At 43.0% G+C, this 26,451-nt stretch overlaps 1 protein-coding gene across 5 annotated transcripts in view; it reads left to right on the top strand.

Annotated features, from left to right (window-relative positions):
• tns2a (tensin 2a) overlaps window positions 1-26,451 on the top strand; it is a 90,699-nt gene that overhangs the window by 24,668 nt on the left and 39,580 nt on the right. For all 5 annotated transcript variants that reach the window (XM_068328695.1, XM_068328678.1, XM_068328686.1 and 2 more), the window contains exons 2-3: window positions 568-673; window positions 915-952. In XM_068328695.1, coding sequence (XP_068184796.1) covers window positions 568-673; window positions 915-952 — 144 coding nt within the window. The remainder of the gene's footprint in view (window positions 1-567; window positions 674-914; window positions 953-26,451) is intronic.

A 26,451-nucleotide genomic window follows, 5' to 3' on the forward strand; every position in this document is an offset into this window, starting at 1 on the left:
TGTTCAACACCAACATTATTTAACTGTATTTGTATTGCATTTTTGAGAAATGCACCTGGCCTAATTGGTTTGCTGATGTGCTTGGCCTTTTTTCCTTTGAATTTCATTTATAAAGCACACTTTACCTATAAAAATGTGGATTTCAAATCTTCTCTTCTTTGTGTATTGTATTGATTAGTCATGCGCTACAATTTTGTAATGTCCTACAATTCAAATTTTCTATTTGGGGCCTTTAGCAGGTATGAAATTAAAATGCTGTTAATTAGATTAATTAAATACAAACCCTGTAATTAGAGATGAATTGTCTTAATCGCCTGACAGCAATATATATATATATATATACACACACACACGTGAGAAGCATTGGGAAATTGAAGTGTTCGTGCTGCTGTTTTCATCTAGTTAGATGAAAATATGTAAAGAGACAAAAGTGTTATATCAGTCAAATCAAAGTCAAAGGTCAAAGTAAGGATTCTTTAGTGATTCACAAGAGAAACCTCATTGCCACTTTTGGCCTTGTGTTGGATTCCTATCTGAGTTTAAATTTGCTTCTCCTTGTTTCTGCAGGGGGGGAAGGGAGAACCACACATGTTCAAAGAAAAGGCCTTCAAGAAGAAGCGGCAGTGCAGCGTTTGTCGTCAGAATATAGACAATATTGGCTCCTTCTGCAGAGGTAAATGTTGCAACACAGTGACTGCTTTTCCACCATAGCAGCAGCAGCATGACATCAGATTTATGTCATTCATGCACCACATGCAAAAACATCAATTAAGGATATAATTGAAAAATGAAATGTAAATTTGACCTAAGTAAATTTTTTATTGAATGAAATACAAATAACTGGACAGAAAGCAGTGCATTTCTCAGTTTGTCTTTGTTTTCTATCATTTCTCCTTTTCTCTAATTGCTCTTAGTATGCAAGACAGCCACCCACAGGAAGTGTGAGGCCAAGGTAAGGATCCCCTTCACAGCATGGGCTCAATAAATACAGGAGTCACTGAATATTGAAAATGTTGCAATCAGTTGGGACAAAGGACGTGACTTTTTGGTAGTATTTAACACATTTTCTCAGGTCCTTATAAGAGAACGGCTCCTTTGGTACTGTAGCAAGATGATTCACTCAGTTCTCTCCTGTCTGAAAGAGCAAATTCTATTTTTGTGTGCATAAAAAAATTTCCTAAAAATGTTTTATCATCTTTAGGCTAGTCATAAGCACCAAGGTTGTTGTATATTGTTGTGACCACTACTATCATAACTTGAATGACTAAATCATGATATACACAGGCTTCACTCAGTTGTAACTAGACATCAGAGCTGTGATGAGTCATGATGAAATTATAAAGCTTCTCAATTTGAGCATTACCAAATATTCTTTAATATTATATTGCTTTACCATTTTCTTCTAAAATGAATAATAAAGACAGACCAGCTTATTTCTACCAAGTGTTCATTATCCTTATTTTCATGTAGGAATAAAAGGATAGAAATGCACCTTGTTTACATTTTATTTGACTGACTTTATTTTGATTTGTAATGCATTTAAAATGAAATCCTTATTAGCCCATACTATGCTTCTCCAAATGAAATGAGTTCATTCTCCCTCGTCCAGTCACCAAAATGACTGGTCTCTCACGAAGCAAGGTCAAAATAATTAAATGACAAATCTGATTAAGGAATAAATTAACACATTAGTAAACTGCTATTTGTTTAATGTAATAAAAGCCACTCCTACTTGTAAGACATGAAGACGTTTTTTTTATATTGCGAAACAACAAGACAGGGCTCTTGGAATAAGCCATCCTCCTTCCTAAATGCCTATGTGACTGCAGTAAACTTGCTTATCAGAGTTGTTTAGTTGATTGTTATACCAATGAAGTGTTAGGAGGATACATGGGGGCGGGTAATATGAAAGTAGCTGAGATGCATTCCTCCGAACAAGTTGAAAACCCGCTCATACCCCACTCTGCTGCCTCTGTGAAAGGGTCATTGATGGAGGGATGGTATCATGAATAGACAGAGGGATGCAGAGAGGGAGAATGCCAGCTACAGCCAAAGCTCAATGAGGGGGTCGAGGCGCGTGATGAGAGCCTTGGCGGGCAGGACGAGCAACAGCCAAAGACGAAGGCATTTGGCAAAGACAGCCCTCATTCCTGAAGCATGGCTTCATCTTCTAATTTATCTAAAGAGATAATGCCTAACAAAAAATGTATCTAAACCGACATTCAGTATCTCTAACAAATTAAACTGAGTTTATGAAAAAAAGTCATGTTCAGTCACGTGTTTCCACCCCATCTGACATTCGTGTACAAAGTAGCATGGATAATGTGCTGTTTTACACAGCAATTCCTGAATTATTGTTCAAAATAAATACATGTAACACATTAAGTTGAATTTTGTGTTTGTAAGGTTACAGGGAAAGCTTATTAATATTCATGAAGAAAGACCTCATGATTGACATATAATAATCTGAAGTTTCACGAGTGATTGACATCTTATTGCGTTTTGTATTAGGCCTCGAGAGACAGTAAAATCATCACAGGGACTTAAATTGGAAGATTGTTTGGATGAGTGTTTCTTTGTTCTTTTGTGTCATCTAGCATTACTGAAAATGCATGAAACACTAAAGTATGTCAGAGTAAAATGTCTAACACTCCCTAATTTACAGCAAAGTTTTTTAATTTTTTAAAATTTTACACACTTACAGTATTATGATCCCTGAAGGGAAATTAAGACAGCACACTCTAGTTTCTCAAACGCATGCATGTTAGTGTGTACAGGCCCCTGTAATATACCAAACAAGGGGGCCTGTAAGCAACGGGAGGTAGAGTGGCGGGCAGCTCCCTCTTGGTGTGCCCCAAATTTTTATACCAGTGAAGTGTTAGGAGGACACATGGGGAAGGGTAATGAGTAACTTGTAAGGGGGACGGCGCCTTGCTCAAGAGTGACTTGGAAGTAGAGGTGAGCTGACACCTCCCACTGTCAGCTCACACTCCGGGTGTTTTTTGGGCGGGAGCGGGAATCGAACCGCGATCTTCAAACATTGGACGACCTGCTCTACAGCATTCTCTGCCAGTAAGCCACTGCCGCCCCCCATCTGGTGAATTGCAAATTTACCAGATGTATTGTAAAGTTAAACAGCTTTGGTGCTCTCTGAACGTTTAATTTGGAAAGAGAAAGCAGATTGTGAAACAATAAACAAAGAATGGAGTTATGACACACTGAATTGAGATTGTTTACAGAAAGCAGCAGGATGTTGTTTGATAGCGTCATTATACATTGAAATGTCTGCTATGGGGTTGTTGACTGTCCACAATGATATCCATTGCTGTTGCGAAGAAGGGAGGAGTGTCATAGAGTGGAGTGTGGGGGTCTGGCTTGAGTCAGCTGTGATATAAAATTTATGTAAGAGGAAACCTAAACACATGCTAATGTAATAGCAATAGATACATTCTGAAATCTATAGATCTAAATAACAGCTGCATAGCCGCTTTTGCTGTCCTCCCAAACAGCTGCCCTTACCTGTGTTTCATCACTTGTAGTTCACTTACAATTGGCTGTTATCATTTCTAACCTTGCTTATGAATCTATCACCTAAAACATCTTGCAGGGGCATTGTTTACTGTGTTTGCGTGTGTTTATGTGCATTCCACACATGTGGAGGTTTGTTAGACATCTGAAAGCCATCTTGGGTTACCACCAGGAGTCCATTTACATCTTGACACGGCTAGCCAAGTCAAGACAATGGTGACAAATCATCTAATTACCATTCCAGCCAGCATCAAATTAGTTTTCTGGAAAACCAGGGGAGAATTCTTCAATTTCTCATCCCAAGAGAGTGATTGGTGGTTCATACTTTTTTCTTCTCCTAGCAACTCTTTGCCCAGAAGCTTAACAGTCTCCGGCTGACCTTTCTGGAATTTTTAAAAAAATAGATACTGCCACACACAGATACCCAAACAGGAGACCATAAACTGTCTTATTTCAGGATATTCTTTTCTTTGAGAACTGCTCCTCTTTATCTTTGATCACAAGTGGAAAATTCAGGTCACAGGAATATAGGGGGAGATGACTCTGTCCCCAGGGCAAAGAGAAGGACAACCAAGAGTTTATATTATTTAATGATGAAATGAATTAAGCAATATTTTCTTATGGATCTGTCAATAATTTCAAGTGAATTTCTTTTTTAACAGGCACACAGACACACAAACTTCCTTCAAAGAAAAATCATGTCTATGTGTTTCTGAGACATTTCATGACACCTTCTTAGATTATATTCTTTCAATACAGCCAAACTTTGTCCACACAGAAGACACACAGGTTTGCCCTTTACATGTGAACATGTCCTCTGACTCCCACCCGGCTGGAAACCCCTTGTTCTCAGTGTACACCTTCTGTTTTCTGGGCTACTGTTGCATTGTGGGGAATGTAGTGTTGGTGTGTGTAAAAGGCCAGCAGGTTGCTGTGGCCTGCGGGTCAGTTCTAATAGTAATTAAATAACATCCAGGGGGCCATAGATAATTCATTTGCAGGCCAGATCCGGCCCCCAGGACTTGACTTTGACATATGTGCTGGAGATGGAGAGGTGAAAAGAAACAGTAGGATGATGAAGGATTAAAGTTTGTACATGCAGTTGAATGGCCTGTCTGTCTAATAAGACTACAAGAAGAATTTCCGTTAGTCAGGAAAAAAACTGAATCGTCAGCTCAGAAAAGATCAACACAACACCGACTAAAAGTTTTGTCTACCATGACATGGTAGAAAAAACTGTAGCAAACTGAGAGTGTCAATCAGACTGTAACTGATTGGCTGCCAACTATGTTCAGAACCGAGATCTCCATAATGCCAGCAGTTTTATCCTGTTCGATACTTCAGGACCCACAGAATATTGTTTCTATGACTATAAACACTGAAAATACCTTACTATTCTTTAGAAATCAACAGTAGAACATGGACTGGTGTCACCAAAGACACCAGCTTTGAACCAAAACATGAGAACACAAACTCTTTGTGAAAAACGGTGTCAGATCTCTAGGCTCCAGGGGTTGCAGTGAAGGGGATGTGATTCAAAGCTCCATCTGATCATCTTGTCCATGATCTCTTGTCATCTTTTCTCATGATTGTGACACTCTTTCCCCGCGACTGCAACATATTCTCTGTGAGCTGCTTGAATTTGTCCAACTCCTAAAGTTTGGCTCACTCATCTCCTCATCTTCTTGTCATATAATATATGCTGAGCTGTCATCCAAAAACATTACTGGACAATTTCATCACTACATTAGTGTAGAAGTGTGATATTGATAGAGTAGCTATCGCTGAAAAACATTATTGACATCTCAAGGCAGTCATGCGTTCAGACTGATATCTATTTTGCTTTAGTCTTCAATTCATTGGGTTTCTTTTTGATAGACAATACCCAATATATGAAAAGGTTTTTTATAAACTCTCTGTCATTGCGTTCTGGGAACCACACGCAATTGAGATCGTAATCTATTTATCTTATCATTTACGGTATTTTAAGCGTTTGTGAACCCTCCCCATACTGATATTAAACCACCTTCTGTATTACCTTTTCCCACACTCTTATCGACTGTTTAAAACACTTTTGTGCTTTAAATACTGACACAGTGAATATATTGGACACAGTGAATATAATGGTAGAAGGATACTGAGTTTTGAACTTCCAGGCGGGAGGCCTAGAGGAAGACAAAAGAGGACGTTTATGGATGTGGTGAAAGAGGACATGAAGGTAGTTGGTGTGAATCTATACTGTATATATATATGTGTGTGTGTGTGTGTGTGTGTGTGTGTGTGTGTGTGTGTGTGTGTGTGTATGTATATACATATATATGTGTATATGTATATATATGTATATATATGTATATATATGTATGTGTATATGTATATATATATACACACGCATATATATGTGTGTGTATATATATGTATATATACGTATATATATGTATATATATTTATATATATGTGTGTGTATATATATATATATGTATATAGGAATATATATATATATATATAGGAACACACACACACACACACACACACATATATATACAGGTAGTAGTCGACTTATGACCTATGCAACTTACGACCGACCGACTTTACGACCACAATGTCCGGGTAACTCGGGCATTCCCTCCAGCCACAGTACTCACGCTCTGAGACTCCCGCGCTCTCTTCAGTCCCCACGGCTCACACACACTGTTCAGTCACACCGTGAGATCAATAGCCCAGCCCACTACTGATGGGCTGGGCTGCTTAGGAGGCTGTGACGGAGAAATGTATGAATGGCGTATGGAAAAACTGTCAAGCGTTACGTGAACATGTAGCTTACCATCACCAAGTATGAATGAGGAGGGAATGAATAATGGATAAGTGTCTTAAAGTGTCCAGAAAAGCGCTATATAAATCTAATCCATTATTATTATTATTATTATTATTATTATTATTTGTACCTTTTGTAAAAGAGAATTTTCATATCACCGAAGCAGCTCCAGGCTAACATATTATTTAAATGCAAAACATGTCAAGGACACAGAGTTGTCTGTTGTCAGTTCCTGTAACGTTAGCTTAGGAAAAGCCTGTTGGCATTTTGCTATTGATGTTGCCTTATTTAGAGGCATGTTATACTATTCATTTTGAATTCATTCAAAAGTCAGCTTTAGTATTCATTTTGATTGAGTCTGCTTGTGTGCCTATTTGAGACTCAGCCTTATTTTATTTCTGAATTTTATTTACTTTATTTAACTGTATTTGTATTGCATTTTTTAGAAATGCACATGGCCTAAGTGGTTTGCTGATGTGCTTGGCCTTTTTTCTTTTAAATTTCATTTATAAAACACACTTAACCTATAAAAATGTGGATTTCAAATCGTCTCTTCTTGGTGTATTCTATTGATTAGTCATGCATTACAATTTTGTAATGTTCTAGAATTCAAATTCTTTATTTGGGGGCCTTTAGCAGGTATGAGATTAAAATGCGATTAATTAGATTAATTCATTACAAATCCTGTAATTAATTAAATTAATTTTTTTAATCGCCTGACAGCACTAATATATATATACTGTATATATATAGTGATACCTCTACTTACGAATGTCTCTATTTACGAAATTTTCTACTTACATAATGTAAAAACACAGTATCGGTATATATATATATATATATATCGATAAAGGTATCGGCTGATACTCGAATAAAAACCCAGTATCGGCTGATACTTGAATCTCCCACAGGTTTCTGAACGTGACATTCTCATAGCAACTCTGCCATTGGCTATTACCTATTACGTACCTCCCCTGGCATCCCATTGGCTAAGAGGGATGTCACTCCACCTCTGTGTGGAGCTAGAATGGTGCTTATGGAGTGTCTTCGGCATTCGGCACTCGACCCGTTAGGTGTTCTTATAGTTTTGCGCAAACATATTTTATTTTTTTATTTTATTTATTTGTTTAGCACATGTTCAGTATGAGTACAAAAATTGTGCAAGGTGGGAACGAAGCCTTATTAGGCTTGTACAGAGTTCCACACCTGCCTGTATCAAATTCAAGACATGCAGGCTAAACAATCAACTGAAGAAAACAACAAAAAATTGTGTGTTAATTCCAAAAAGATGAAGGCAGCAAAGACAAACCACGCACAATCAGTACTCTTCTTCTTTTCCTTTCGGCTTTTCCCTTCAGGGGTCGCCACAGCGAATCAATTTCCTCGTTCTAGCCCTGTCCTTTGAATCCTCTTCTCTCACACCAACTACCTTCATGTCTTCCCTCATTACATCCATAAACCTCCTCTTTGGTCTTCCTCTAGGCCTCCTGCCTGACAGTTCAAAACTCAGCATCCTTCTACTAATATATTCACTATCTCTCCTCTGGACATGTCCAAACCATCTCAGTCTGGCCTCTCTGACTTTATCTCCAAAACCTCTAACATGTGCTGTCCCTCTGATGTACTCATTCCTGATCCTATCCTTCCTGGTCACTCCCAAAGAGAACCTTAGCATCTTCATCTCTGCTTACCTCTAGCTCTGTCTCCTGTCTTTTCTTCAGTGACACTGTCTCTAGGCCAAACAACATCGCTGGTCTCACCACAGTTTTGTACACCTTTCCTTTCATTTTAGCTGAAACTCATCAATCACACATCACACCTGACACTTTCCTGTTGAGCCTAAGTACTTAAAATCCTCCATCTTCTTGATCTCTTCTCCCTGTAACCTCACTCTTTCACTTGGGTCCCTCTCATTCACACACATGTCTCTCCTCTCCTCTCCTCTCCTTTCCAGGACAAACCTCCACCTCTCTAGCTTCTCCTCCACCTGTTCCCTGCTCTCACTACAGATCACAACGTCATCTGCAAACATCAGAGTCCATGGAGAATCCTGTCTAACCTCGTCTGTCAGCCTGTCCATCACCATAGCGAACAAGAAGGGGCTCAGAGCTGATCCCTGATGTAGTCCCACCTCCACCTTGAACTCCTCTGTCACACCTACAGCACACCTCACCACTGTCTTACAGTCCTCATACATGTCCTGCACTGCTCTAACATACTTCTCTGCCACTCTAGACTTCCTCATACAATACCACAGTTCCTCTCTGGGCACCCTGTCATAAGCTTTCTCCAGATCTACAAAAACACAATGCAGTTCCCTCTGGCCTTCTCTGTACTTCTCTATCAACATCCTCAAAGCAAATACTGCATCTGTAGTACTCTTTTTGGCATGAAACCATACTGCTGCTCACAAATGTTCACTTCTGCCCTTAGTCTATGTTGGGTCTAAATCTCGAGCATTCACTCAAAAACTGTTCTAAGCTAGACCAGGGTCATCAGACAAAGGCACCCAGAGAGGTTTTAAAGTTTTACCAGCTGCAGCAGGGAGAGACACAGAAGAGATGCACTTGACTTGGTGCAATTCAAAGTAGACTCTGACTCTGTCCCACCCGGCTGCTTTCTTTTATTAAAAAATGGATAGAGCAGGGTTAGATAAAGACGCGCGCAGGCGTCGTAACAGTTTAGATCACACACAAGGTCGAGAACAATAAGACGTTTTTCTACATGTTGGGAGTTAACTTGTGGTTATCTATGTTGGAACATTCTAATCGTCATCAAGGTTGTAGCTGTCTGCAGTAGGTGATTAACTGGAACAGGATGTGTTTGTTAGTACATTCGGGTGCAGCACTTCTAAATGTAGATTATGACATTTTAGAAACACACATATACTTCATTTAAATTTTTAGCTTATCTTACATTTCCCTCCTGTTGTGGGTTTCTAAACATCAAACACAACTTGTCTCTAAAGCTTTTCATCGTGTCATCATGGGAGAAACGTCACAAACAGGTGGTCAACCCAGGGAGGGGCGAAAAACCCTAAGCAATTCGGAATGGGAACATGGAAAAATGCACAGTTAGGGAAAATTCCCCTCCTACCCTCCGCACGGAGCGGCAGTCTCATGACCTGGATGACCTGTGGGAAAAAGGGTGAGCCTGACCGAAGGCGCCACAATCGCTTAAGTTGCGACGGGTGCTTGGTGGTGGCTATACCACGTAGCAGGGGACCAGGCGGGTGCCTGCTCCCCCGACGAGGGAGAAAGTTCTTTAGATAGAGGATAGTTCCTCGTCAATGTCAGAGTCAATGTCCTCAATTTTGACAAGGTTGTAAGCATGGAGGTGGGCAACAAACACCTGGTTCATCATGCGTTTGGACATGGGGATCACACAACATGAGCAAAAGGCACATGTCAGGAGGAAGAGGACGACGACAGCGACAAAGGGGAAGATGATTTTTACCAGCACCTGGGACCATGTGCCAGTGAAGAGCCAATCGAGCCAGCCAGCTTGGGGGTGAGGGTCCGCGGACATGGCGCGGCGAAGATTCGTCATAGTACGCATAGCATCGATGATGGTGGAGTTCTCGTCTGGGATGTAGGTACAACAGGATTCACCGATCATTGCACAGACACCACCTTGGGGGGCGAGACTAAGATCGAGGGCCATCCTGTTTTGGAGAGCCATGAGGCGTAGAGCAGTAAGTTCTTTGTTCTGGGCATCATTGATGGTGATAGAGGCGTTAATAAAACTTTGGAGGCGATAGTCGATGGTCTCAAGGCGCAACATGTTTTTTCCTACCCCAATGTTTGGAAAAAGGGCTAGGAGGACTTTTTGTCCTGTTGTCCAATGTTTGTTTTGGTGGACATCGGATCCCCAGATGGGATCATGAGGTTTGAAATCCACATATCGGCTTCTTCTGGTGGGCAGGTCCTCAAGAGTCAGAAGGTAGGTGTGGTCGGATACACGAACTGGCGCACAGATAGCAGATGAATTTCGGGGCAGGGCCATATATACTCTCCAACCGCAAAGCCACCAAATCTCGTCCAGGGCAATGGTGTGAGTGGTAGAGGGAATGGAAAGGATTGTTTTGCAGTGACTTGGAATAATGGAGCCTTTCAGATTAGCTCCAGTGATGTTGACACACAATTGAAAGCAGGTGCCATTGATACCAGTGCAGTGGTCTAGGTCATTGTGGTTGAGAGTGGCTCTAAGACCTAGGGGCGTAGCATTGGTCAAACGTGGCAGTGGGGTATACCGAGGTGCGTTTGGGTCCGTGGGGGTGAGTCCCAGGGTCTGGTTCAGGATGCTGAGAGAGTGGGTTTCGCTGAGTGGGGATGCGTAGAGGTGTGGTTGGGACACAGCGTGGGGGAGGATGGAGCAAACATAGCAACCAGACTTGTTGGCTTTATGGGCTGTAAGGTTGGCGTACTTCCACCAAAGGTTGGCGTGGAATGGAGAAGGATGATCGGGGTCGTTCTCATCGTCGTGTATAGTCCATGTAGACCCAAAGTGGCTAGGGTCGTCGTGTGGTACTGGTGGGATGACGGCTGGGGCGATGAGTCTTGTAGCTGCTGGGAGAGCAGGGTTGCCTCCGACTACGGAGGGAATGGTTTTAGGTGATAAGACACAGACGCGAATGTTGAATTCTGGGTCCGGGCCATCTGTTGCTGGGCACAGGCTGAATCTGACGCATCCTGGGGTGGTGGGCACAACTGTTACTACTATGTGGGTGTCGTTTTTTGACATCTTGGGGAAGAGCTGACGGTAGGCTTTGGCAGTTTTCGATACTGCCCATTGGTACTGATCGCCGGAGTGTGTTGGCCAATATGTGTAGAGGAAGACTTCACTCCATGGTTCCTCGTAGGGCTCTCCTTGGTTGGAGTCATAGTGGACCACTTGAGGATTCCTTGGTGCTCCAGCATACCAGTAGAAGTCGTGGTATTTGATTCCGTTGCGTCGTTGTTTATTGGCTTGTTTCCTCCAGGAGTTGCAACGGTAGCAGTAGGTGGTGAGTCCTTCCAAGGGGATGGTGATCGATGCCTTGGTTCCATTGAGGGGTAGGCAGTACGTGTAAGGTTGAACACCTCTATCATAGCTGGTGGTGGTTGGGCATTCTGTTGCTTTGTACTCGTCTCCCCAGATTTTTGCTTGGATGTTCTGCTGGTTAGTTGGGGTGGCTATCAGGAGTCCAATGGTTGTTACCAGGAGTTGCTGGACCTTCATTGTAATTCTTGGACCTTCTTGCAATGGGACTGGTGTATCCACGTGTCTCGTTCAGCAATCTTGACAGCCGTGGGGGTGGTGATCAATACTCTGTAGGGCCCATTCCACTTAGGACTTGACCAGTTTTTTCTCTTGATCACCTTAAGCAAGATCAGGTCCCCAGGTCTCAGCAGCTCCTGTGTGGGCGACAGAGATAAAGAGGAAGGGGGCAGATCATTTGCTCTTTGGATTTCTCTTTTTTCAAAGAGTTTGCACAACCATTCTGTCAGGGGATCGAGCTGGCCTATTTGTTCTTGTACCGTTTGACCTTCCCACAGTGGGAGGTTGAATGGTCGGCCGTGTACCGCTTCGAATGGTGTCAGACCTGTGCTTGTGGGTGTGATGCGCATGTATGTTTTGACTAAGTCTAAACACTCTGGCCATGGCTTTTTGGTTTCTTCCATGGTTTTGCGGAGTCGCAATTTGACCGTACCGTTTGTTCTTTCAACTAGGCCTGCACTTTGCGGGTGATACGCACAGTGATGTTTTAGTTCGATGCCAAGGTGTTTACTTATGTTTTGGACAATTTCGTTGACGAAGTGTGTACCATTGTCGCTACGAATAACGCGTGGTATACCGTGTTCTGGGATGATGTGTTTGCATAAGGCTTTGGCAACTGTGAGTGCATCTGCATGTTTGGATGGGACTAGTTCGACCCATTTGGTTAGTGTATCAATCAACACTAGGCAGTACTTGTAGTTTTGGACTGTGTTAAGCCCGATGAAGTCCATGTGGATGATTTCAAACGGGTAGGAGCCGACTGGATGTTGTCCTCGTTTTGGTCTAACGTTGCCTTGGCTGTTGTGGCGGCAGCATGTGATGCAGTTCCTACAAAAATTTTTGAAGAAGGTTTGGAGGCCTTGTGACATATGAAAGGCTTGTTCCACTATTGATATCATCCCTCCTGTTGAGACATGGCTCTTGCCATGACTCAGCACAGCAATCGTGTGGAACAAGCTGCGGGGAATGCATGGCTTCTTGTCAACATGGTAAAGGTCGTCAGTGACGGTGGCACCAGACAGCATCCATGAGGTCTTTTCTTTGTCCGGGGCAGCCGATTGCATGTCTTTAAGGACTTCAAGGGGAATCGATTCAGGAACACGTGATCTGGAGGCTTGATGAAGGTGCATGGAGACGGCGTTTTTGGCTGCAATCTTGGCGGCTGCATCAGCCTTGGCATTGCCTAGGGAGACTGGGTCGGTGCCTGACGTATGGGCGGCACATTTGCAAACTGCTATGGTTCTGGGTAGGAGGACGGCCTCCAAAAGGTCTTGGAGGAGCGTGGCGTGCATGACGGGTCTTCCCGAGGAGGTGTTCATACCGCGTCTGGCCCATTGGGCGGCAAAAATGTGGAGTGTGGAGAATGCATATTGGCTGTCCGTATAGATTGTGACGTCATCTCCACGAAAAAGTTTGCATGCTTCTGTGAGGGCCGTTAATTCTGCAGCTTGGGCAGACCAATTGCCAGGCAGTTTACCAGACTTTAGAGTAGAGGTTTGTGTGACTACGGCATAGCCAGTGTGGTTCGTTCCATCAGGGGCTTTGGAAGAGGAGCCATCAACAAACACAATATGGCCAGTCGAAAGCGGTGTGTCCTGGAGGTCTTTTCGGGGCTTACAACAGACAGACGTGCGTTCTTGGCAGTCATGTGGGTCACCATCTTCGGCAGTAGGCAACAGTGTAGCGGGGTTCAGGGTGCCGCACCGTTTGATGGTTAAATGGGGCTGTGAGAGCAACGTAGCAGTTACGTTGAGATGTCGAGCTGGTGAGAGGAAGGACATTTTGGTTTGGGTGAGCAAAATATCGATTGCATGGTTAACAAGTAGGGTCAGAGGGTGGAACAGGACCAATTCGGCTGACATGGTGATAGCCATGGCGGCGGCACAGATGGCCTGAACACATGGGGGTAGCGCAGCGGCGACAGGGTCCATTTTCTTGGAGTAGTAGGCTATTGGCTTGAGCTTTTGGCCATGGGGTTGGAGGAGGACAGATGTCATGAAGCCGCTTTTGCAATCAACCGTTTGGGTGAAGGGTTTTTTGTAGTTGGGCAGAGCCAGGACCCCGGAGTCTGTGATGATGTATTTGAGTGCTGTGAAGGCCTCTGCAGCTTCGGGGGTCCAATCCAGGCGGGCAGACAGGGGCAAATCCTCTGAGTATATGAGGTTTAGAAGTGGCTGTGTTTTCTCGGCGTAGGACGCAATCCATGCACGGCAGTAGTTTGTCAGGCCCAGGAATGCCATCATCTGTCTCTTTGTGGCAGGGCGAGGTGCTTGTAGAACAGCGTCTTTTCTTTCTGCGGTCAGTTGTCGACCTTCTCCAGAGATTCTGTGGCCCAAGAAGGTGACTTCTTGCTGGCACCATTGTATCTTGGCAAGTGAGGCTTTGTTTCCTGTGTTGGCCAGGTGCGTACACAAGGATGCAGCTTCGAGTTTATTTTCTTCTGGTGTAGGGCTGGCTATGAGGATGTCATCGACGTAGAGTAGGATTTGGGTGCTTTGGGCATGGCCATGGAGTGCGATACAGTTGTTGATTTCTTGAGAAAAGATGGTGGGACTTTCGGAGAAACCTTGAGGGAGTCTCGTATAAGTGTATTTCTTTCCACCAAAAGTGAACCCAAACCAACCCATGGCAGAGGGGTGGAGAGGAATGGAGAAAAATGCATTGGCGAGGTCAATGACTGTGAACCATCGTTGCTCCGGGCGGAGCTCATTCAGTAGAGTATGTGGATCTGGAACGCACGGGGCTCGTTGGACGATGGCTTTGTTGACTTCTCGGAGATCATGGACCAGGCGCCACGTAGTGGAGTCTGCCTTTCGAACTGGGAAGATGGGTGTGTTACACTCAGCTGTGGGGCACTCCACGAGGATTTTGGCAGCAATCATGGTAGCAATGACGGGACGGATGCCTTCCTTGGCATCGGGCTTTAAGGGGTATTGCTTCACTCTGGGTCTGTACGTTGTCTTTGGTTCGATTGTCACTTGGGAGGCTGTGGTCAACAGACCCACGTCGGCTTTGGAGGTGGACCAGAATTTCAGTGGAATCTGTGGAAAGTCGGAGGCTACATGAAGGGCTTTGACTGGTTGTCAGGCAGACAAGTGAGTCGTTGGAGAGGCCGTAGTAGTCCATCCGAGGGGAAATTGCGTTTGGATGACTGTAGAATGGCATGGGACTGAAGATTTTGTCTGTGCGAGGAGGTCTAGGGTCACCGAAGAGGGCCCTGTTGTGGTTAGGTCCAAGGCATAGAAAGTGGTAGGCGTGGACGGACTTTCGAGGACCAATAGTGATGTGTTGTCCATTTTGGAGACTTTGAGCGTCGTTCCGTCAGCGAGAATACTGAGGTTGAGTGCTACAAGGAGGTCTCGGCCTAAAAGGTTGACTGGACAGTGTGGGGTCAGAACGAAGGTGGTCGTGACTTCCGTTCCATCTTCGTCAATGACTACATTTTTTGGACCAGGGATTGGGCGTTGGTTTTCCAGAGGCCCCTACCACGAGTATGCTCCGACCGGAGGGTTTCAGACCTGGAACTTCATCACGGATGAGAGACACCTCAGCTCCAGTGTCACAGACGAAGGTGACGGCTGTTTGCAGTGGGCCTACCAGAAGGGTTCTGGTGGCTTCAGTTGGAATTACTAGGGACGAGAAAATTGCCTGCAGGTCTAAGATCTGGAGGGGCACGTCTGGATCTGGTGCATCACTTCCTCCATCGTCTACACTGCGGTCCTGTGCTAGTCATTGTGAATGACTAGGGTTGAACGGGGGGTCTCGTCTTGAAGGGCCTCTGTATCCAGTTTTGGGAAGGGGGCAGTCCCGGGCAAAGTGACCTGCCTTGTTGCAGTTGTAGCAGATGTCGTCTTGAGTAGCCGTGCGGCGTGAGTAGCGTCTGTGGTCCTGGTTGGGACGGCCTCGTCCTCTGCTGTGACGGGCGTTTTGGTAGTAAATGCCAGTCGGCGCTGGGGGGTCGACCGTGGTGAGGGCGTCGACTCCTTCCAGGATAGTCATGAGTTTGGCTGTTGCGTCCGAAGCTTTGCGTTTTTGTCGCACCTCAGTGGCATGTGTTGCCCACTGGATGATTTCCTGAACTGTGGCAGTCCTCCAGGTAATGAGGTATTTCTGGATGAATCCTCGGATGGACTCTTGCATGCCATCCATGAGGTGACTCTTAAGTTGACTTTGGTAAGCACCATTTGGGTTTTGGTCATCTTGGAGGCCGCTATTGGTTCTGAAGACCTCTTCCAGGCGGGCTCTGTATTCTTCGACAGACTCAGAGGGTTGTTGGCGGCACTGGTGGATCTTGGAGTAGTCTGGGACTTTTCTGAAGGTTTGTTCCACTCTGTGGAGGACTGCTGCTGTCCTTCCGGCTAGGTCGTTTGAGTCGTGTGGGAGGGGGGCGCCATCGGTTCCGTTCGGGTTGAAGGAGCCTCGTACTCTGCTCCAGCGATGTCCTAGAGCCATTCTAAGGGCGCTTTCCATTTCTCTGCCGTTGAGGTGGTAGCTAAGAGCCAAGCTGCGGAAGTTCATTGTCCATTCTGTGGGGTTATTTTCGACGTCCCCAAGGCCCTTGCAAGCTTCGGCGCATTCCTGCTGAGTCCATGGGCGGTGTACCAGGATGGTTGGTGGCTGGCCATCCGGCTGGCCTGTGTAGGCCGGATTTGCAACGGCGAACATGGGGTATTGGGTGACGGCCCCAGTTGTTTGGGCTGGGTTATCGGGCCATGAGAGGGGGCCGTAGGCTTTGGGGAGTGGTTGAAACTGTGGGCTGCCTGTGTATGCTGGAGGGCTGCTGGTGGCGAATGGGTTGTTCATTTGTTGGGGTGAGTTTTGCACGCCCTCTTGTGGCAGCTCAGGATACAAGCGTTCTTGCTGTCTGCGAGCATGACGGGTGAGGGAGGGTGAGCTATCATCTGGTAGGCGTGGGTTGGCATTTCTTCTGAGGCGGTTCTTTTGGGTCCGCCCCTCGAGGGTGCTCTGAGGATCTTCCTGTTTTTCGTCAGACTTGCTTTGGCTTACGTGGCGATCACTTGCTTCAGTCGAGTGTTCGGATGGCTGTTTGGGCGTTGTCTCGTGGTCTGGGGAGATGCCCAGTGCAGCCATCGTGGCTGACTGTCTCGCCTTCTTTTTCTCGTCTTTCTCTCGGATGGCGAGGACTCTTTTTGTGCTTTGTTCGAGCCAAAGTTTGGCCATTTTCAGCTCCTCATCTTTCACATTCGTTTTCTTTCCTTTCCTCAATTTTTCCTTTCGCTCTTCTCGCAATCTTCGGACCAATTCTGTCATTTCCTCAGAGTTCTTCAAACATGGGTTGAATCCGTGTTTCTTGATCCATTTTTTCAGAAATTTACATGAGTCCGCATGACATTGTTGCATTTAGCGGACGTCGGGTTTGGTTGCAATGTCTTTTGCTTGGGTCTGTCCCATGGTGCAAATGTTTGTGTGTGCGTGTGTGCGTGTGTGAGGAATGAGGGCTTGTAGTGTCCTAAACTTCAAACTACAACCACGAATTAGAACAAACAAAACGGAAAAGAAAACTTCATTTAATTTTAAATAAAATCAGAATATTTCAGAAATTTCATGCGACAGAAATGTTCTTTACATTAAATGTGAGTAATAATGTCTTACAATGAAAAGGATGATTGTGTGTGTCTGTGTGTGTGTGTGTGTGTGTGTGTGCGCGTGCGTGAACGGGCGACGCGCGCGAACGGAGCAAACGCTTGTCCACAGACACAATCTGCCACACAGCACAGAATGGATCCGCTGATCCGATGTTAGTTTATCATTCACTCTTAACTTTCACGTTTATAGCCAAGCAGTGGACACATCGAAGACAGACATGACATGAAACAATGAAACACTTTTGGGTTCGAACCGTTTTATAGTGCACTTTTCCTTCTCTGGGCTTTTAACGTATTTTTTGTGAAGGCTGGACCAACGTTTGATTCTTAAAATTGAGGGTTTCTTTATAGTCGACTCTGGTACGCAGAAACGTTGCACCGAAGACACACTGCGTCGGTCTTGACGGACTCCTAACGTTTTTCACCGCGGAATCAGTTTGAAACACCGTTGGTCGGTTCCCGGAACTCAACACACACTGCCGTGTATACAGGAAGATTCAGGTCCTAACTCAACTCAATAGGCACCCCTTTTCCAGCTCTCACGAGTTACTTTACGTGGGAGGGGGCCCGGTCAGTCGTCCCGGACAGACTGAACCTATTAGGAGATCTCTTGCTTATTTAAATTGGTATTATATGGTCCAGCCTTGCAACACAACAAAATTTCACTTGAATTCTTTTTATTTATCAGATTTTACCTTGTCCGATGTTGCCCTGGTTCACGGGGGACCCGTCACCGGAGCTTCTCCTCGGCGCAGGAAGTCAAGTTAGGCCTTTTTCGGAGCGACGAACGTAGTGTGATGGAATGTGGTTTGGTTCGATGGCCTTCGCGTTCCCGCGTCGATTTGAAGTCCAGGTCTTGGGTCCCGGGTTTCGGCACCAGAGAAATGTTGGGTCTAAATCTCGAACATTCACTCAAAAACTGTTCTAAGCTAGACCAGGGTCATCAGACAAAGGCACCCAGAGAGGTTTTAAAGTTTTACCAGCTGCAGCAGGGAGAGACACAGAAGAGATGCACTTGACTTGGTGCAATTCAAAGTAGACTCTGACTCTGTCCCACCCGGCTGCTTTCTTTTATTAAAAAATGGATAGAGCAGGGTTAGATAAAGACGCGCGCAGGCGTCGTAACAGTTTAGATCACACACAAGGTCGAGAACAATAAGACGTTTTTCTACATGTTGGGAGTTAACTTGTGGTTATCTATGTTGGAACATTCTAATCGTCATCAAGGTTGTAGCTGTCTGCAGTAGGTGATTAACTGGAACAGGATGTGTTTGTTAGTACATTCGGGTGCAGCATTTCTAAATGTAGATTATGACATTTTAGAAACACACATATACTTCATTTAAATTTTAGCTTATCTTACAGTCTAGCTTCCACTTATCTCTCCCATAACTTCATTGTATAGCTCATCAGCTTTATTCCTCTGTAGTTGCCACAACTCTGCACATCTCCCTTGTTCTTAAAAATGGGCACCAGCACACGTCTCCCCCATTCCTAGCTTCAGACTCATCACTCTATCCGACACTCTTTTTACCTCCAGGACATTCCTAACAAACTCCTACTTCAAGATAACTCCTACTCCATTTCTCTTCCCATCTATACCATGATAGAACAACTTGAACCCTGCTCCTAAACTTCTAGCCTTGCTACCTTTCCACCTGGTCTCCTGCACACACAGTATGTCTACCTTCCTCCTCTGCATCATGTCAACCAACTCTCTACCTTTTCCTGTCATAGTTCCAACATTCAACGTCCCTACTCTTAGTCCTATACTCTTGGTGTTCCTCTTCTCTTTCTTCGAGCGAACGCACTTTCCTCCTCTCCTTCTTCGACCAACAGTAATCCAATTTCCACCGGCGCCCTGTAGGTCTACAGCACCAATGGCGGTTGTTGTTAACCCGGGCCTCGACCGATCCAGTATGGAAGTCATAGGTTTGATTCGCATCTTTGATTTGGCAAAAGTTTTACGCCGGATGCCCTTCCTGATGCAACCCTCTGTATTTATCCGGGCTTGGGACCGGCACAATAAGACACTGGCTTGTGTCCTCTTGCGGCTACATTACGCACAATCAGTACAAAAAATGGATTAACAAATCTGTCAGAAGAACAAATGCAAAGATCAGGAAGACAGAAGGTATTTTATCAGACAATTTTTAAAACAGAGAAGGAAGATATTGATCGCAGTTTTGGGCTTAATTCACTCCAGAGCTTAGGACCTCTAAAAGTGATGTTCAATTGGTGTTTTGAAGTTCAGGTATATGGTAAAAGTAGACTGTTGTTGCTGTGTCTAGTTTGATATGTATGGACATGTGTAGTGGGGGTGAATACATTCTGTAGGGTGACTGGAAGTTCTTTGATTCCTATATATAAATTTGTGTGTGAATAAGCATGTTTGATAAATATTTATTTTGTCAATTGATAGTACTTTGAATTTGTTGGATAGGGGTGCCGAGTGTGCATATCTGTTAGAGTGGGAAATCATTCTAAGGTTTTTTTTTGTATGACACATAGTTTTCTTAAGTATGTAGGATATGTAGCTGCCCAGGCGATGTTGCAGTAATTGATAAATGGGAACGAAAAACTGTAATATAAAGTTAAGTGAGCTGTGGACTGAATTAAGGGACAGAGCTTCCTAAATATGCCGAGCATTTTAGCAGACCTTCTTGAGACTAGGTCAATATGATCAGACCATTTGAGACTGCTATCTATAATAATTCCTAAAAATTTAGTACGGTGAACTAATTGTATTTCAGCATTATTGATAATTATTTTGGCTAAATCTATGGGATAATGTTTGTTTGTATTGCAGAAGATCATGAAATTACATTTTTTCACATTGAGGATGAGTTTGTTCAAATGAAACCATTTTGCGACGGAAGATAATTCTTGATTGACGATTTGAATTAAAATATTGAAATCTTTGTGTGAAGTTACAAGGTTGGTATCATCTGCAAATAATATTGGGAAGAGTTTGGTGCATGTCATGGCCATATCGTCGATATAAATTAAAAATAATAAAGGGCCCAGGATTGATCCTTGGGGAACACCAAACAATATTGATAATTTCTTGGAGGAAAAACCAGCTAGATGGACATATTGTTCTCGATTTGTGAGATAGTTTCTGAACCATTTCAGGGCAATATCCTCCACTCCATATCTATCTAGTTTTGCGATCAATATGTCATGACTGACCGTATCAAATGCCCTACTCAGATCCAAGAACACTCCTAGGGCAAATGTTTTATTATCAAGAGCTGATGAGATATAATTAACGAGTTGTATAAGGGCGTGTTCAGTCGAATGTTTTTTGCGAAAACCATATTAGTGTTGATATAGAATATTGTTAACTGCTAGGTGAATTGATAATCTGGAATAGATTAGTTTTTCCAAGATTTTGGATATGGATGGTAGAATAGATATTGGCCTGTAATTGCTGAATTCCTTGGAGTTGCCTGTCTTGACAATGGGTATGACTTTTGCGATTTTTAAGTCCTGGGGGACATTTCCAGTTTTGAGAGACAGAGAGAGGATATGAGTGAGAGGTTTGATAATGTAGTGAATAGTCTCCTTAAGAAGGACACTCTTGATGCTGTGTTTTTTAGTGACAGGGTGATGTCCCGGACCTCTTGCATTGTTGATGGGTCAAAATTATGGAGTGAAGGATATTGGCCTTTAATCATGGAACAGTGATTTACGTTTGAGTCTTTAAAGTTAGATGCTAATTCCGGGCCAACTGATATAAAGAAATCATTAAAGTCATTAGCTATGTCACTAGGGTTAGTGAGGACCCCCTTCTTGCCATTCCTTTCAATGGGTGCAGCTGACGAGGATTTAGTACGATTCAGTAGGTGATTGATGAGGTTCCATGTTGTTTTGATGTTATTGGAAGCTTGAGTAAATTGATTAGAATAGTATGTTTTCTTTACTTTTTTTTACTAAGGCTGAAACTTGTTTCTTACATTTTTTATAAGTTTCAGTATTCGAAGGAGAGGGTTTAAGAATGGATCTCTTATAAAGTTTATTTTTCTTCCGAGAGCTTTATTCATCAGTTATCCATGGCTTCCCCCTAGAGGATTTGTGTCTAGATTTAGTGGACACCAAGGGAAATGATGCATCCAAGGCCTTATTAAAGGCCTTTAGAAATAATTCATATGCTTTATTCACCTCTTGCAACATAAGAACCTCATCCCATATGATAGAGCTAATGGCTAATTTGAAATTATCAAAGTTATTTCAGGAGAATTTACGATATTTTAGTGGCTCATTCATCTTGTTGGACAGAGTGGAGCGGGATTGCATAAATTGGAAGACAGGTAGGTGGTCAGAGACATCACACATCAGGAGGCCTGAGCTGACCTCAAAATCAAAAGAGTTGAACAAAATGTTATCAATAAGAGTAGCAGATGAGGAGGTTATTTGGGATGGTTTAGTAATTAGAGGAAAGAAATTAAAAGAAGAAAGTCAGTCAGTCAGTTTCATATTACCACCGCTACATCCGCCGCAGCGGGTCACGGGGAGCTGGAGCCTATCCCAGTGGGGATAGGGCGTGAGGCGGGGGACACTCCGGGCACGACGCCAGTGCACCTCGGAGCCACACACAAAGACATATAACCACTCACACACACACTCCTACGGGCAATTTGGGACCAGCCAATCAACCTGAAGTGCATGCTTTTGGAGGTGGGAGGAAGCCGGACAACCCGGAGAGAACCCATGCAGACATGGGGAGAGCATGCGAACTCCGCACAGAGCGGGACTCGAACCCGGGTCTGCTGTGTTGTGAGGCGACAGCGCTAACCACTGTGCCACCTCCGGTGTCGCTTCATTTGTCCGGATCAAAACTTTACAATTCCGTGTCCAGGTCGCTTTGATCTTATAAGCAATGCTACCGTTTTTCTTTGTAAGGTGCTCATTCACAAACATGCCCGTGTTTTTAAGCTTCTTCCCCTGCTGCAGCAGGCCGACCTTGTCCTTTCTGTTGACAAAGTGGACTCTGATTGCTGGTGGAGTTTTTTTGTTAATCTGGGGGAGCGTATGACAGGCCGAGATCTGATGGCTGTGAATGGGAATTTCCATACTACCGAAAAAATGGATAACCTGGGATTCCAAAGTCTCTATCTCGGCAGGTAAAGTGTCATCCACATTGTTTCCAGCAGCAACTTTAGAATAGGCTCGGTGGCGTGTTTTTAATCCGGTGATAATCACGTCATCAATGCGGGAATATTGCCCTGCATCATCCAGTCTCTTTTCCAGTTCTTTGATCTGTTCGTCTTTCTTCTTTAGTTTATCTTCATAGCTGTTCAGCTGAGTTTGGAGCGTGTTCACCTGTTGCGTGAGCTTCAGGATCTCTGTTTGTTGCGTCGCAATTTTGCCAACCTCCAGTTGGATTGCGGCTAGAGTTGTTTTAATATCTTCCATTTTAGCAGTTGTTAGAAACTTTCTTGAAGTAGTAATGCCCAATGGGCACTTTGACCCTTTGATTTTGAGTTTTCAAACATTAAGTCAAGGCCAGCAAGCACCTGCATGCCAGCACCAGCTCCCAGGATGACTTTTTGAGTACGTATTCGCTATGGACCCCAAGAAAGTGACGGAGAAAAGAGGAAAAGAAAAGACGAAGAAAAGAGTTTTTTTGTCCATTAAAACAAAGCAAGAGATCATACAAAAGCATGAGAAAGGGATGCGTTTGGTTGATCTCACCAAAGAATATGGCCATAATCCATCTGCAATCGACACGTTATTAAAACAAAAGGAAGTTTAAGGAGTTTAAGGCAATGTGTGGGTGGTTGGAGAAGTTCAAAAAGAGGACTGGAATTCACTCTGTTGTTCGGCATTGTGAGATAGGAGTGCATGAACCAAAGAGGGCAGAAAACAAAGGGGACAGCTGTTAAAAGCTAAATGACCGTCATTATTATTCATTACTCTATTCTTTGTTTTTTACGTTATGTACAACTCTCATTTATTGTGTAATAATCTAATCGTAACATGTATTTGTTACATGTTTTGATGCATTTTTATGCTTTATAAAAAATTTATGTCAGAATTTTTGTGGGCTTGGAACGGATTAGGGCATTTACACAGAAAACGCGTCTCTACTTACGTAATTTTCTACTTACGTAATTTCTTCCAGAACCAATTAATTTCATAAGGTACCAATGTGTGTGTATATATATATATATATATATATATATATATATATATATATATATATATATATATATATATATATATATATATATATATCTGCAAGATATATCCATGATAAAACAATAATATCAGGCTTTATACCAAAACATATGAAAAAAAAAAAGTATTGGTATTATTAACCAAGCGCACCCAACGTAGTCAGAAATCAATGTGGTGATGTCACAACTTTGTGTTGGCAAATCATGGATTGCGCTGGGCGGGCATTGCGGAGCCGTAGTTAAATGTTAGCAGGCTAACTTGAGAAAGAAAGCTAACTAATTGTGAGATTGGGAAAGGAGCTAACGTTAAAGGAAAAGGCAAGTGGAAAAGAAATTTTAGAGAAGTGATAGTTCTGTTAGCTGACCACATGAACAGAGCTGTATGGAGTTTCTTTAAGACCGTTTTTGTCAGATGCCCGAGGAGCATTTTGGATACTACATCGATTGTCCCATTCCAAACGGAAACCATAGCTGGACAGACTGTTAGTGCTATCCAGCTAGTTTTACTCTGAATTTGTTGCCGTTTTCTGTATCGTTCCTGCTGTTTGGACTTTCTGCTCAAAAACATGAAAATTGTTAGAACAGGTATGACACTCTAAAGTTATGTTAACTGGGAAGTCCATGTATAGTTATTTCTTCTCCTAACATAGCAGATGCCTTATGCCATGTTGTTCACGTGATTCCTTCTGGCAGTTGCGCGGTGATTGCTTGTTCGCCGTGATTAATTGGACACTTGATTGACAGGTAGTGGGTGGAGTTGGTGTTGGCGTGAGACTTTTTGAAGTGAGCTTATTCAAATATATGGGGCGGCACGGTGGAGTAGTGGTTAGCACTGCTGCCTCACAGCAAGAAGGTCAGGGGTTCAAACCCCATCATTTCCAACCTGGCCTTTCTGTGAAGAGTTTGCATGTTCTCTCTGTGTCCGAATGGGTTTTCTCCGGGTTCTCCGGTTTCCCCCGATTATCAGGAAAAACATGCATCTAAGGAATATTAGGTCATGTTGGCCCGTAGTGCTGGCGCACCCAGGGTGCAGCGGGTCTAGGCCGACTTCCTTCTGGCCTTTCAATTTCATTGTACCATCCCTGTATAATGGCAAATAAAGCTCTTTGTCTTTGTCTATATAGGTGGGGATGTATAATGGCCATTTGACAAAATTTGTGCAAAAGTTCAGAGTTTGAGACATATTTTTAAAAGTTGTTTTTTTCCACAAACCTTGTCCAAACATAAATATTGTTTCCACAGTACAAATCTATAAAAGGCGCAGTCAAATTTAATATATTTCCTGTTCTTGAAATGTCTTCCTGCACCTGAAATGTGTCACTACCGTAACACAGTAACGCAAAGCAATAAAAACTATTATACTAGTTTGTTAAAATTGTGTGTCCGTACATCCTCTAAAAGATAGTTTTAGAAATTTATTATGAAAGGTTTTACAATTAAATCACTTGAAATCAATTTACTATGTTTGAGTATAATGTAACTATAATGATGAGACATTGCCTTAAACATGTGAAACATTACGTGTTGTCACTACCATAATGATTATGTCACAGCCGTAACATTACAAATTGTTACGGTTGTGACAATTTCTAGCATAACTCAAACATACAAGTAAATGGCTGGAAATAGTTATTAAACAGTTGTACACACAAAAAAACGTAATATTTAGATTTTGAGTCCTAAAAGGTGTAATGACTTGTAAATAATTTGTGTACGGTTGTGACACATATTAATGTAACATACTGATTTTTCAGACTTTGGAACACATTTACTGAAAAATGATGAGAGATAATGACTCACCATCGGCCATAAGAGACAGGGATGCTGTGTAACTTCATGGCCAAAAATTCAGATGTGTGGCTAAAACCAGGCTCCACCAACGTGGTAAAACAAGTTACGTTACGGTTGTGTAAATAAAAGCGTGGGACAGCCTTTTACAAAGAAAAATGCAAAGTGAATCTAAATATTTTACATTCTGTTTGAAATAAACCAAACACATATTGTAAAATATACCATTGGAAAAAATGAAAAAAATCTTTTAAGCATAATTTTCAGGGATAGAAATTTAGGGGTTGGAGATTGGGACAACTACTTCCCAATCGAAAGTACCTAAAAAGGTAACATAAATGATGATTTTGTATATATTTAGTTTAATAACTATCTAGTTACAGTCTTGTATTTAACTAGATCACAACATAATCTTTGTAAGTATTGAAAGTCTGAATTCCTAATTGTTTTGTAGTAGTTTTTTCTATTGTGGGACAGCAATTTGCACGAATTCGGTAGAATGACCAATAATAAATATACATATACCTTATTGGCCTGAATATAAGACGGTGTTTTTTGCATTGAAATAAGACTGAAAAAGTTGGGGTCGTCTTACATTCGGGGTCTAGACATTATACCCATTCACAACGCTATATGGGGCCAGATATCTTTAAAGCGAATGCTGAAGTTAACTCCGCAGGCCAAAGCGAACCCCTGTCACAAAGAAGAAATATAGAAATAGCGGTAGCACGAAGAAGAAAAATCAAAAATAGCGGTAACACGAAGAAGAAAAATAAAAAATGGCAGTAAGAAAGAAGTGCGCTCAATCTGTCAGTCTCGGACTTTCGTGAGATACAAAAGTGTAAGATAAGATTTGACTTTATTTGTACACCGTTCAGATCGATCCACATACAACCAAGCCGCACTCTGGGACTACCTCAGTTATGCACCCTAAGACAATTCTGATTGAAATACCAGGTCTTAAATTCTGGTATTCAGTCTTACATCCAATTGATGTACAAAAAAGTAAGTCTGCATAAATCTAGATAAAGGCACTCATCACAATCTAATGCACACTGCTTTGATTTTACTGCTGGATGTGAGATATATAAGATGAAAAAATGACGGTTTTGTGAAAAAAGATTGTAGAAGAAAGGGTTTTAAAAGTAGAGTGGGGAACTCACTGGAACTCTTAGATGTGCTACCAAACCACAATGCTTTGTTTAACATGCTCCAGTTTCAGCAATAAACACTGTAAATAAATTGAAACTAATGTCTTGTAGCCAGAGGGAATCAA

Source organism: Antennarius striatus, chromosome 2 (genome assembly GCF_040054535.1).
Source record: "Antennarius striatus isolate MH-2024 chromosome 2, ASM4005453v1, whole genome shotgun sequence".
Lineage (NCBI taxonomy): Eukaryota > Metazoa > Chordata > Actinopteri > Lophiiformes > Antennariidae > Antennarius > Antennarius striatus.